Source organism: Belonocnema kinseyi, chromosome 4, assembly GCF_010883055.1.
Source record: "Belonocnema kinseyi isolate 2016_QV_RU_SX_M_011 chromosome 4, B_treatae_v1, whole genome shotgun sequence".
Lineage (NCBI taxonomy): Eukaryota > Metazoa > Arthropoda > Insecta > Hymenoptera > Cynipidae > Belonocnema > Belonocnema kinseyi.
In genome coordinates this window covers 90,753,715-90,767,158 of record NC_046660.1, presented here as the reverse complement: position 1 = coordinate 90,767,158, position 13,444 = coordinate 90,753,715, and the positions used below count along the sequence as shown (strand labels likewise).

The 13,444-nt window shown below is 32.9% G+C and overlaps 1 protein-coding gene across 7 annotated transcripts in view; it reads left to right on the top strand.

Annotated features, from left to right (window-relative positions):
- Positions 1–13,444, top strand: part of LOC117171530 (mucin-5AC-like) — a 25,343-nt gene extending 11,899 nt beyond the window's left edge. For 5 of the 7 annotated variants that reach the window (XM_033358916.1, XM_033358921.1, XM_033358920.1 and 2 more), the window contains 6 exons: positions 151–555; positions 2,497–2,712; positions 2,809–3,332; positions 4,656–4,899; positions 4,991–5,093; positions 10,363–11,105. In XM_033358916.1, the coding sequence (XP_033214807.1) occupies positions 151–555; positions 2,497–2,712; positions 2,809–3,332; positions 4,656–4,899; positions 4,991–5,093; positions 10,363–11,105 (2,235 nt within the window). Of the gene's footprint in view, positions 1–150; positions 556–2,496; positions 2,713–2,808; positions 3,333–4,655; positions 4,900–4,990; positions 5,094–10,362 lie in introns of all 7 variants that reach the window. The other 2 variants (XM_033358917.1, XM_033358919.1) reach the window with 2 other exon arrangements.

Below are 13,444 nucleotides of genomic sequence, written 5' to 3'. Positions count from 1 at the left end.
CCGTCATCAACATAATGGTGTTTAAAAGCTTGAAGTAATTTATTTAGATTGATCGTTTCTTGATATATTATATACAAGTTCTTGCTAAATTTCTAATTTTTATTCTGTTATATGGCGATTTATTCAAATGTTTGTATTTGTTTTATCAAGCAGGCTAAAACCGTCAATGCTACGAAATCCACAATAGTGACAGCAGCCTCGTTACAACAAAAGTTAGAAAATGCCACCAAGCCGATTGGGTTTATTCCACCAAGTAGCGAAACTATCAAGACTGAACCTGTGCAAGTTGCAGTTAACGGTCCACTGACATCAACAAGTCAAGTGCCTCCGACACCCACGTTAAACAACCCCCCTGTCCAAAGGTTTCAAACCATTCAATTACCTGCACAAAAACAACAAGCTCTTAAGAACATCCAGGCGCAAATACAAGCCATCTTGGCTCGAAAGGCCAACACTCAACCCGAACAAAATCTTCTCACCAAGCTCTATCAAGATCAGGCAAAGATTCTGGCTAGTGGAAAAATCATCAGCAGTTCGCCGCATCCTATTTGTAGTGTGAGTATTTAATTAAAGTTCTTAAATAAAAGTCAGAAATACAATATACAGAACGGCTCTTGGAGCCTAAACCAGGGGTAATGGAAAATTTTTTCAGACTGAAAAAGCGGGAAATGACAGTGAACTTATTTTCTAATCGCAAATTTTATTCTTAGTTTTGGTAGAAGGTGTTCAATCGCTTGAAGTGTGAGATTAAACGTGTTAAATTTAAGATAAAACGAATTCGTTTTTAAATTATTTAGAATGGCTACGATTTCAATGGGAATTTTACATTATGAAACGCTTCTAATTTTAAATTGTTAAATTTCAGTATTGTAAAATTGTTTAATTTTCAAGCATGTGTTGGTTTAAGACAATGTTTAGCAGCGAATACACAATAAATCTTATCTTATCTTATCATTTAATTTTCAAGGCTTCAATTTGACAAACCTAAATTTTAAGTATCTAAATTTTTAATTATTTATTTCGGGATGTTCATAATTTAAAAATGTATTATTTTATTATTATTTGAAGCTTGCAAGCCAGTCACTTTTTCACTTTTGGAAAAATTTAAGATTCAGTACTTTTAAATTAAAATATACCCAGAAAGTAAAAAAGGTGCACTAGCGTCGCGGAAAATGCAAAATACAAATAAAATATACAATATTGTTCTGCCTTAAATATAAAAATTCTGAAAATTGTATAATTTTGAAACCAAGGTCTTAATAGTTATAGAATGTTTAATTTCTATCTTTTAAAATTAAATAATTTTGGGCCGAAACTTGATAAATTAGACAATTTCAAGTATATTATGTTTGAAATTTCACAATAGCTATTTGAACCCTTCGCTTTTCCAAATTCAAACATTAAAAATTGTACAGTTTTTAATTTAAATGCTTAATATCCTAGCTATTTTTAGTTTGAAGCTTGGTTTAATATCTTCAATACTGAATAATGAACAGTTGGACAACATTTTTAAATAGAAACACTTGAAACTGAATGTGTGGAATAATTTTACTTTGAATATACAAAATTGTTTTTGTTTTTTAAATTCAATTCGTCTAATGCTGTAGAATTATAAACAAAAGATTTTGTTACATAAATTATTAATATATCAGATAATTTTTTAATTAGGAACAGTTGAAATTGAAAAAAATGTAAATGTTATAATTCTACAATTTCAAACTCATTAAATTGTATTTCCATTTAGAATAAATTAATTATTTTAAGTAGAACTTATATCGAAATTTCAAGAATTAGACTATTTCAAATTAAAGGCGATTCAAGTTGTTCAATTTTTCATTGAAGCCTAAAAACTGTCTGGTAGTTAAACTGTAAACATTCCATTTATTTTGACAATTTATAAATAAGACACAACTTCAATCGCTCAATGATGTACAATTTCAAATGGAAAGTTTAAATAGTTGGATAAGGTTCAGTGATTTTTTTCAAACTGTTCAATTTTGATTCCCTTAAATGTTAATTTGATTTATTTTTCTGCTTGTAACCTCGAAATAAAAATGGTTCAATTTTGATGGCTTCTACTTTGGAGTTTGGAAATTCTTTAATTTTGAAAATTTTTTTTTATACAGTATTGAAGGTTTAAGTTTGAAATTGTTTAATTTTGAACGTTTTTCCATTTTTTATGTTACAAATGTAGATTAGGGTTGTTTCGCAATTTGAGATACAATAGTTTTTTAATTGTTAATTTGAAACTAAACATCTCTTTTGCACTAGGTTATTTCAGTGATTGTTTGGAAAGATTGCAATAAACGTGATATCTGATCCTGAAAACAACCCTGATCTTTAGTTTTGAAGGTTTAAATTTGACAACTTGAATAAGCGAATAAATTTTTTTGAAAACTGCGAAATAGATGGCATTGTTTTTTTTTTGAGGCTCAAGTGCCACCCTGTACAAAAAAAAGAAAAAATCTTAAAAAAATCGGCTTATGATCTAATTAGGAATCTGAGACCACGAGTGTCAACGTCGTATCGACACTCCCCACGTGTTCGCTGACTCAAAATACTTGTAAGAACCAAACATCAACGGCACAGACTCAAACACCTGCCTCTGCTTCTACTACAACTACGTCTGCGAACGCTGAGAATGTGAATTTCAAATTCGGATCCTTGCAAAAAGTAACGAGAATGCCTAGTGATAACCTGAGTGACTGTATGGTAAGTTTTTCCAAGTCCTTTCAAAATCAAGTCCTTCTCGATTTGTTTTGGAAGATTTCTCACTCTTTAATTCTGTTATTCTTCTTACCATTTTAGCAATTCATGCAAACCCAACAAATCGGGCCGAGTATTCCGCCATTGAGTGTACATCAAGTGCACAGTAAGCCACACAAGTCTTACCAAAGTCACGGTAATCAAACGTTGAGTCCGTCCAGCTCGACAGAGCCGAATTTGCCCTCGTCGAGCAGCTCGACAAATTTGCTGCCCACGAACAATCCGCAGCTTCTGCCGCAAACACAGAGCCAGCAGTCGACACAGTGCCAAACCGATCCTTTGGATGTTAAGCCAAACATTCAAATACCAAGTCCCATCAAACAGGAGTTACCGTCCCCCATTCCGGTGCAAGTGCAGAACACTTCGCCTGTAGGTCAAGTAACTTCTCCGAGGATTGCCGCAAAGGTTGTTCAAAATGTTCCAAGTGCTGTAAATATTGCCAGTAATCCTGTCAAACAGATGGCGAGTACTGGCAGCGCTTCGAATCCGCTTGTCAGTCCGAGGCAGGGCGTTAAAAGACCTTCGTCCAGTCCTATTTGTCGGCCTAACAACAATCGTTGTGAATTGTAAGAATTCCGACATTTTTTTAACTCTTGTTTTCAAATTAAGCTAAACTAGCTGCAAGGGATCGTCCATAAATTAATTTAATACTTTAGGTGGGGGGGGGGGGTCCAATCACAGTATCGTTAAACATATATTAACTTTTTAGAATTATTTTCTGTAAGTACATATGGTAAAGTTTTTAGGACGTTTCCAGATGATGATTTTTTTTATTAGAAAGTTAATCTTTTTGGTTATTATTTTAACAAATAGAATTTAAAGTTGAGCTACTTTCTTAAAGATAAAAAATAAATAAATTTCTTGCTTAAAAATTCAACTTTTTGGTTGAGAATTCTGGAATTTTATGGAAAATTTGTTTTCTTTTTTGGTGGTAAATTAATCTTTTTGTTTTGAAAATTCACCTGTTTTAATTGAAAATTCAACTTTTTGGTAGGAAATTAATCTTTTTGTTTAAAAATTCATCTGTTTTAGTTGAAAATTCAACATTTTGGTTGAGAATTCTTGAATTTTATTGAAAATTCGTCTTTTTTGGTAATAAGTTGAACTACTATCTTAAAAATAAAAAAAGATAAACTTTTTGGTTGAGAATTGTAAAATTTTATTAAAAATTCGTCTTTTTTGGTACTTAATTAATCTTACTGTTTAGACATTCTTCTTTTTTAGTTGAAAATTCAACTTTTCGGTTCAGAATTCTTAAAATATTGTTAAAATTTCGTTTTTTCGGTAGAAAATTAATTTTTTTGTTTAAAAATGTATGTTTTTGGTTTAAAATTTAGCAAATAGATTTTAAAGTTGAACAAGTTTTTAAAAAATAAATTTCTTTCTTAAAAATTCAACTTTTTGATTGAGAATTCTGAAATTTTATTGAAAATTCTTTTTTTTTCGGTCGAAAATTAATCTTTTTGGTTAAGAAATTAACAACTAGGGTTTAAACTTGAACTACTACAATTTATTTTTAAAAACTTAACTGTTTATTAGAAAGTTAGTTTTTTTATCATTTAAAATTCTTTTTTGTAATTTAAAAGTTTAACTATTCCATTCTTTGTTAAAAATTTGCCTTTCTTAGTTTAAAAATTCAATAATGTCCGAATTACATTTTTTTATTATTTCTTCAATCATTATAAACGTAAAGTCGGGTTTTACCTAAAGGGTACGTTACTTTCTGGGTGGAGGGTCATAACCAAATCAACGGTTGTCAACGAGGGTTTAGGGAAGGAGGGTCAAAGTTGTTCACGTAGTTTATGGATGGTCCATAATTGGAAAAATCAGAATTAGGTTTTCTACAGGACTTTATTTTTGAAAACAAAACAATATCTTTTCTCTTGTAGAATGGAGCAGCAGCTAAAAATGGATCAAAATGGTGCAACGAATCCCGATGTGAACACTCCATTCACATGTAAAAGAGACGCGTGTAAGCGTCTCGTGCGGTATCATTGTTACAATGAGCAAGTTCTTAGTCAAAAGGATCTAGCGAAGGCAGACGAGATTTTCGAAGAAACTGCCAAGCATTTATTGAGCAAGTTCAATTCCATGATGAATAAATACACCTATCTCCTTCTTATGGAAAGCATGGTAAGTGCTGAATGACAGAGTGCCCATTTTATCTTTTGGCAAGACTACAGTTCTCAATAGTTAACTCTAAATGTCATATTTTTCATTGTAGCGCGAGGTGAGAACGTCGGAATTAATGATGATCGATCGGTCTTTTGTTGCTGAGGAAGAAAGTATGTTGAATAGGTTACGTGAGCAAGAAGCAAAAGTCAGCGGTAAGTAGAATAGCTGTCCAAAATGACAATTAAATATTAGGGGCTGACACCATTCGACTTTTGAGTATACACTAGATTTCAAGATTTCAGAAGTTTTTCCAAAAATTGAAGAAATATTGTAAAGATTTCAAATAAATTTCACAAAGAATTGAAAGATTACAGAAATATTTAAAAAGATTTCACGCAGCTTTCAAGGATTTATTATTATTAATTAAAGGAATAAGCAGCATAACCTGATATATTTCCAAACCTCGGACTCACCACCATATTTAAGCAATAACAATAAAGACACTATTTTCCCATAATTGTCCGCTAATGTCAGTATTTCAAATTTCAACCAAGACGTTGAATTTTCAACCTAAAATCGTGAATTTTCTACGAAAAATGTAATAGTTGACATTTTAACAAAAATCTATATTAATTTACATTAAAAAACAGTTTGATATTTAAAAAAAACGAATTTTCAAATAAGTAGTTAGATTTTTTACCGAATTGTGGAATTTTTTAACAAAACCGTTAAAGTTTAAACCCGAAATTTTTAATAACAAAAAAGTTAATTTTCAGCCGAAAGAGATTAATTTTTAACCAAACTGTTGCATTTTGTAAAAAAAAGATTGAATTTTTACAGAAAAAGATTAGTTTTTAACAAAGAAGATTAATTTTCTACAAAAAAAAAACGAATTTTCAACTAATTATATAAATTTTCAACTAAATGGTTTGAACAATAAATATGATGTTAGTCTATTAATCTTTAGTTTAATTTAAGTAGTTAAATTTTCATTGAAGAGAATTAATTTTCAATACCAGAATAAAGTTTTCTACGAAACAGTTAAATTTTGTTCCAAGCTGGTGAATTGAAAATATGAATTTTCAACAAAAAAAAGTTAATTCACAAGCAACCAGTTGAATTTACAACAAAATATTCACGTTTTCAGTTTAAAAAAATTAATTTTTAAAATAAAAAAAAAAACGAATTTTGAATGATATAGTTCAATTTTTTTTACCAAAGTGTGCAATTTCTACCTGAAAAGACGATTTTTCTACAAAAAAGTGCAATCAAAAAACCCGTCAATTTAATTTTTCAGGAAAAAAGTTTTTCAACCGAAAGAGGTGAATTTTTAACCAGACCGTTGCTTTTTGTACAAAAAAAAAGATTTGAGTTTTTACAGAATGAGATGAATTTTCAACAAAGAAGATTAATTTTCTACAAAAAAATACGAATTTTCAACAAAATACTTTAAACAATGGATGTAATGTTAGTCTAAATTTTATTTCATTAATTTTTAGCTTATATTATTTTCGTTTCTAAAATTTATATCTAATTAGTTAAATTTTTAACTAAAGTTTATCAGTTTTTAACTAAAAATGGAGCAGTTGAGTTTTCATTGAGAAATAGTTACATTTTCAATTTAAAAAAAAAAAATTTTTTAACAAAAAAAACTCTTTTTGAATTGAGTAATTCGATTTTTTACCCAATTATGCTGTTGCATTTTTCACAAACAAAAAAAGATTAAATTTCTACAGAAAGTGAGAAATGTTCAAACCAGAGGGATTCATTTTCGACAAAATAGTTGAATTTTTAATAAGAAAATAAATTGTTAGTGAAAGAAAAAAAAATTCCAATGAAATTGTTCTGTTTCCTAGCCAAAACGACAAATTTTCAACAAAACAGTTGACGTTTTAACCAAGATGTAGGACTTTTTAACAAAATTGTGGAATTTTCAACGGAAGAAATCAATTATGAACCAAATAATACATTTTTTAACCAAAAATGATTAATTCTTAACCACAATTTTAATATCAGACTTTTCTACCAAAAACATCAAACCAAAAATATTTGGAATTTCGCATTTACGTAAAAAAAATGAGAAAAAGGGGGAAGGGGTCTATGAAACCTGTGGTAAATAAATCGAAATTTTTATAATTTTTAGAATAAAGCATAACATTTTAAATAATCATTGAAATTCATTTTTAATCCTTGAACAACTTTATGGCGCTGTTTTTTACATCTCTTAACATTATTTACACTATTTAAAAATAGAGATACACATTGATATCTGAAGTGAATCCGAGGCCTGCCTATCCGTACCATTTAAATTAATTATATCAGATGATTGCGGTTGTGACCAGTAAGTTAATTGTAAAAAAAATCTAAAACATTTCAAAAGATTTGGATGATTTCAAAGATTTCACAAAGGCTTGTAGAACAGATTTCAGGAGTAATTTGTCTCCCAGATTAAATAATTCACAATTATGAGTTGTAAATCTATTTTGATTATTATTGAACATTAACCACTCAATTAAAACATGGAATAATTTTTCTTTTTCCTGTCAGTATCGGGGAAAAATAATTTTATTATTTGAAATGAAAGTTGAGTGTAAAGTTTCATCAGATTATTACTTGTCGAAAGGGGGTTGTTGCATATCTTCAAATATATTTTTTCCTGGTAAAATTAACAGTACTAAAAATTGAATATAATTACTTGCGGAAAATTTTGTAGAACAAGTTTTTTTTAATGTTTCAAAAGTATACTTTTTAAAGTTTTTGCGGGAATATGATACATTCTGATTGAGCCAACGTCGGAAGAAAAAATCAGTTTAATTAACGCAGTTGATGGGGGATGGGGAATTTATTATTCAAAACTTCTTTGAAAAGTATGAAGAAAGGCCCAAAAAGATCTTCAAAATGCTTAGAATTGCACTAAAACGGGATTCGTAAAGTGTGGCATTGCGAATTGTGCCAAAAATCGACATGTGAATGGCCACAAATTTTTTCGCCAGCTGTTAGTTGGATACTTCGTTAGGGGCCATCCATATACCACGTGAACACTTTAGGGGGGGGGGGGGGGGGGGGGGGGGGGGGGCTAGAATCCACGTGGACACACGTTTCCCTAAATCTGTGGAAAATATACTGAAATGAGACAAGGTACACTCCAGGTATACTCGAACTTTTATATTGTGCCCGCGCACAATATAATTTTGATTTTTATTTTATTATAATTTTTGTCACGACTGTTTCTTCGAAATTCAAATCACGTTTAAGCTCACGTTTCTAAGCTAATCCAAATTTTTTCAGCCAATTTATCGCTCCTTTTGGACTTCTTGTAATCTAGGAGCTCGAGACAATTCTTTTTTTTTCATAGTCCACAGTTCGAAATTCGTTGACTGACTAACAGGTGTTGGTGCATTTTGCAACAATTTATCGTTAAACTGGTCAAAAATTCGAGTGAAAAAACGTCATTTTAGTACTCTTGAAACCCACGAGGAATGTTTGTTTGAATGCAAAGAACTACCAAGAAGTTTGAAGGGCAGCTCCTGAGTGGTTCCAAACTTGACTAGCAGGCAGTGAAACATATAAAAAAATGACAGGATGACAATTAGAACCTTCATTTTAGTACTCTTGAAACCCATAGGGGTTGATTGATTAGGTGCAAACAACTAACAAGAAGTTTCACTGACAGCTCCTGGATGGTGCCAAAGTTGACTGGCAGGCTGTCAAATATGCCAAAAATTCTAGAGAGGAAACGTCATTTTAGTACTCTTGAAACCCATTGGGAATGATTGAATACTGAAAACTAACAACAAGTTTGACTGGCAGCTTCTCGGTGGGGCCAAAGTTGACTGGCAGACTGTCTAGCATGTCGAAAATTCAAGTGCAAACAACTAACAAAGAATTTGACTGGCAGCTCCTGAGTAGTGCCAAAGTTGACTGGAATTTTAATCAGCCACCGAATGAAAGTTTTGTCCTTTTAATTAACTAAAATTTTCATCTATAGGATACTTCTCTAAAACTAATGTGTATATAAAAAAAGAAACTACGAGAATCTCACTTTTTACGTAAATTCACAGCTAGCAACAATGGGTTTCAAGAGTACCAAAATGACGTTTCTCCACTTGAATTTTTGGCATGTTTAACAGTCTGTCAGTCAACTTTGGCACCACCGAGGACCTGCCAGTCAAATTTTTTCCAAACAATCATTCCCAAAGGGTTTCACTCGAATTTTCGACCAATTTAACGACAAATTGTTGTAAAATGCAACAACAGTTGTTAGCCAGTCAACCAATTTCGAAGTGTTGACTATGAAAACAAAAGAATCCGAAATTTTAGTAGTTTTAAGTTTTTATTTATTTATTTATTTTTTTTTTTATTAGTAGTTTTTACTCAATTTCATTGCTAATTGAGACGGAACTTTGTCAGAGATAACTAGTCGCAAAATACGACTCATTCCATAATTATAATTATCGGTAATGTGAACGCAGTCTGAATTGAAACTGAAAATCAAATTGGATTTTATAAGCTGGTAGAATCTAGTTTTCAAGTACTAAAATGACGTTTTTTCACTCGAATTTTTGACAGCCTGCCAGTAACTTTGGCACCACTCAGGAGCTGCCAATCAAACTTCTTGTTAGATGTTTGCACCTAAACAATCATCCCCAATAAATTTGAAGAATATTAAAATGAAGATTCTAGTTGTCATCCTGTCATTTTTTTATATGTTTGACAACCTGTCAGTCAACTTTTGCACCACTCAGGAGCTGCCAGTCAAACTTCTCGTTAGTTTTTAGCATCCAAACAATCATTCCCCGTGGGTTTGAAGAGTACTAAAATTACGTTTTTTCACTCGAATTTTCGACCAATTTAATGATAAATTGTTGCAAAATGCAACAACAGCTGTTAGCCAGTCAACGAATTTCGAAGTGTTGACTATGAAAACAAAAGAATCTGAAATTTTAGTAGGTACTAAAAGGACATTCATGGAATTGTCGCGAGCTCCCGGACATTTTGAAGACTAATAATATCCATATTTACATCAAATATGTCCACGTTGACAAGGTGGAGGGGGGGTCCAAATTCCACGGCTGTCTACGGGGGGGGGGGTCAAAAAGTGGTGAAAAATTGTATGCGTGATATATGGATGGTCCCATAATCAATATATCACCGCATACCATTTTTCCGATTAGTTCAGCGCTTTGAAGGATTTCACGTTTCAAGGTCACAGAGTTGTTTGAATGGAGTTTTCGGTACTTATTTTTTAATATTTTTTTTTTCAAGAGTAAAGTATTAAAAAAATTGTTTAAATATATTAAAAGTTTTTACAATATTATGCAATATTTCAAAAATATACTAACTAAAATTCATGCAACAACCCTACTTATCCTTCCAGGGTTATTAATCCAGTGACACGACTAGTTTCTGTAAAGTATCCACACCCCCAAAGTAATATGAAACATGCCAAGAATAAAGTTACAAATTTGATTGCTTTCACAGAGGAATTTAAGAAAGAAGAAAAGTTGCTCGTGCCGAAGATCGAGTCAGATCTGAGCGACGTGGAGTCTCTGATCCCGACCCTGAGCAACGCCTCAGTAAAGCTCGAACTGGAGGATGACTTCCCCGACGTGCAGACTGAGACAAAGGCGATGACAAAACCATCCAGCACGAGTGGGGACTACGACGAGTGGCTTGAGATCCAGAAGGAGCTCGGGGTCTACCCACCCACATCGGAGTCCCTAAAGTGCAAAAACAATAGTTCGGTTGGTAGCAACACAGTGAGTTCGGCCAGCACGAGGCCTAAGGTTGAAAGAACGCGATCTAACGGTGAATATCGTGCGAGTGCTGCGAATTTCGCGAGTGGCTCTTCAAGTGCTGTGAGTACGTCGAAAGACACCTTCGGGCACGGCGAAAGTGGGGCACGAGTTTCGGAGAGGCGCCTGAGTAGTGACACAGAACTGGAACGCGACCTTCAGGAGGGCACCGAGAAGAGCCTCGATGACCTCGCTCTTTGTTCTCAGACCAAGTGCTCGACCTCGCTCGATGTCTCGGGTGAATCCGTGAATCCCAACGAGCACGATGACATCACAGCCCAGGTCCAATCGGCCATAGACAGTATCCTTAACCTGAAAAAAAATCCTGCAAACACAGTTCCCACGAGCAGTGCAAATCCTGCGCCGCAACCCTCCGAATCCAAGGATGCGATGCTAGACCAGGCGGTACGTAGCATCCTAGGCTCGTGACCCTCCTTCAACAAAGTATGTTAAGAGTCAAAGGACACTCAATAGCGAACTAATCATCGAGCTGCGGATCTCTCTGTAATCGAGGCGAATAGCGCTTTAGAGCACGCACTTCTGTACCGTTTGCGGGCGACTCCTCTGAATTGCAAATGCGCCTCGAGATGTGAAGCCTCCCAGAGTCCAGTTTTCGAATGGAAAACATGAGGTTTTATTATTGTGTTCAGTTTTTGAACTTGAACGTTCTGTCTGTCCCTGGGTCACATTGACTCCTTCTTTCGAACTTTCGAACGATATCAATATTTCAATTAGAATTTAGAGAATGGTGTTCATTGAATTCTACGCTAAGCATATCAGTATGGTGAATGCAAATGTGACGAAGTCACTGCTGCCAATTTTTAATGCATTAAGACTCGTTCCTTGTAGAATGATACAAGTTTCATCACATTTAGTTTTATTGAGATAATTTAACTGAAAAAGTAATTTAAAAACTAATTTATTTTCGACATTATTTAATTGAAATTGTAACTCTTTCTTATAGTAGGAGGAGTATTAGGATCATGTTAGTGAAAATCGTACCACGTTCGAAAAATATTTTACGTTGAGTTATAAGTTTTAAGGAGTTTTTAAAATTAATGAAAATGTGAAACTGTGTGTTATTAAGATTAATATCCGATCGCAACAAGAGTACAAATGGTACAAAAATATTTTTACCGCAAAATATTTTACTTCTTTCCAAAAAGAACGCGAACTGTTCAATCTTGATTCTCGCTTGTATTTATATTTTAAGAAACGATTCGCGTACTTTTGTGGAGTAGGGAAGCTTTGCATCTCTGAGGCGAAATTCACTTTTGCGAGAGTCAACGGACGGATGGCATCACTTGTTTTCGCGACGGGCGATTCGGATCTTTTCGTTTCTCAATGGCAATAATTATTTATATAAGTATAAACAATTTCATATTAAAGTAAACGTAGTGACGCCATCGTATTAATCTAAGAGGAATTGCATCGGTCAAGTGAGAGAAGATGAGTAGTAAGCAAGTATAGAATGATTTTTAAAGGGAGTCCAAAATTGCAAAATAAAATTGAAATTAAACTAAAAAAATGAATATGATGGTGGCTTGCTTACTGCTAATCCTCCTGTTATCAACGTGGCGTCTGTACTGGCCGTGATTTCAGCAGCTGTATATTACGTAGCTAAGTAACCGGCTCAGATATTTGAATCTACCAGTTTGTAATGTAATTTTGTAAAAAGGATCTATTTAAAATGAATTATTCCAATTTACCTATGTGTAGTACGTAAACAATGGCGAAACGAACCTTACGAATACTTAAAAAAAAATCAAATGGGTTGGTAAATTGTAAATATGTTTTTAATTTGTATTATTACGACTATTAATATTATTTTAATATGAATACAATTATTGTTATTGAGATCTACTCTCGGAATTATTTTTATTATTATCGACACTATTGTACATTTTTTTCATCTTGTCGACTTCGATGACTCGCGCTAAAACCTAGAATCGTAGTCACTTTGCTGAATTGGTAATTGAGACGGAAGTTTGTCAGAGATAACTAGTCGCAAAATACGACTCATTCCGTAATTATAATTATCGGTAATGTGAACGCAGTCTGAATTGAAACTGAAAATCAAATTGGATTTTATAAGCTGGTAGAATCTAGTTTTCAAATGATTTCAATGTCGCTTCGAATACACGAGCGTGGCAGTGGAACGTGCACGAAGCGTTTGAGGAAAGGATAATAATCATTTGTTTTTCTTGCTACCTCAAGTCTTTCTTTTCACGTACTACACTAATAATCGTACTACGCTTTTAGAATGAGACGTCGGGTGAAACTTTTCTTTTGTTTTATTCGGAGCCCGAGGGAGTAAAATATGGGGATAGAATTTCGCATGTATGTATAGTAAGAATGAAAAAATCGGTAGCTTTTTAAAATAACTTCGGTACCGAGTATCGAACGAAAAGATACAAGTCTTAGTGCGACTATGTCGACATTTTTGCTCAAAATGAATCGTAGATTTAATATTTATGATTAGTACATTTTTCTAGATACTGTATTTCAGTCGTGTGCTTTTTTCAATTCGTGTATATATCCTTTCTTCAGACGCATGTGTATGCGCACGAGCACAAATTTTACATTCTCGCGCACATTCTCGTTGAGCCTCAGAGTGTACAGATTGTACAAAGGAAAAAAGTTTTGGTAAAAGCTATTCAAGACTGACATATATACTGATAATGGATGCAAAATATTTGATGTAATAAATTAACGAGTAATGTTCATTTGTACATAATATTTAATTATACTCTTGATGGCAAAAGTGA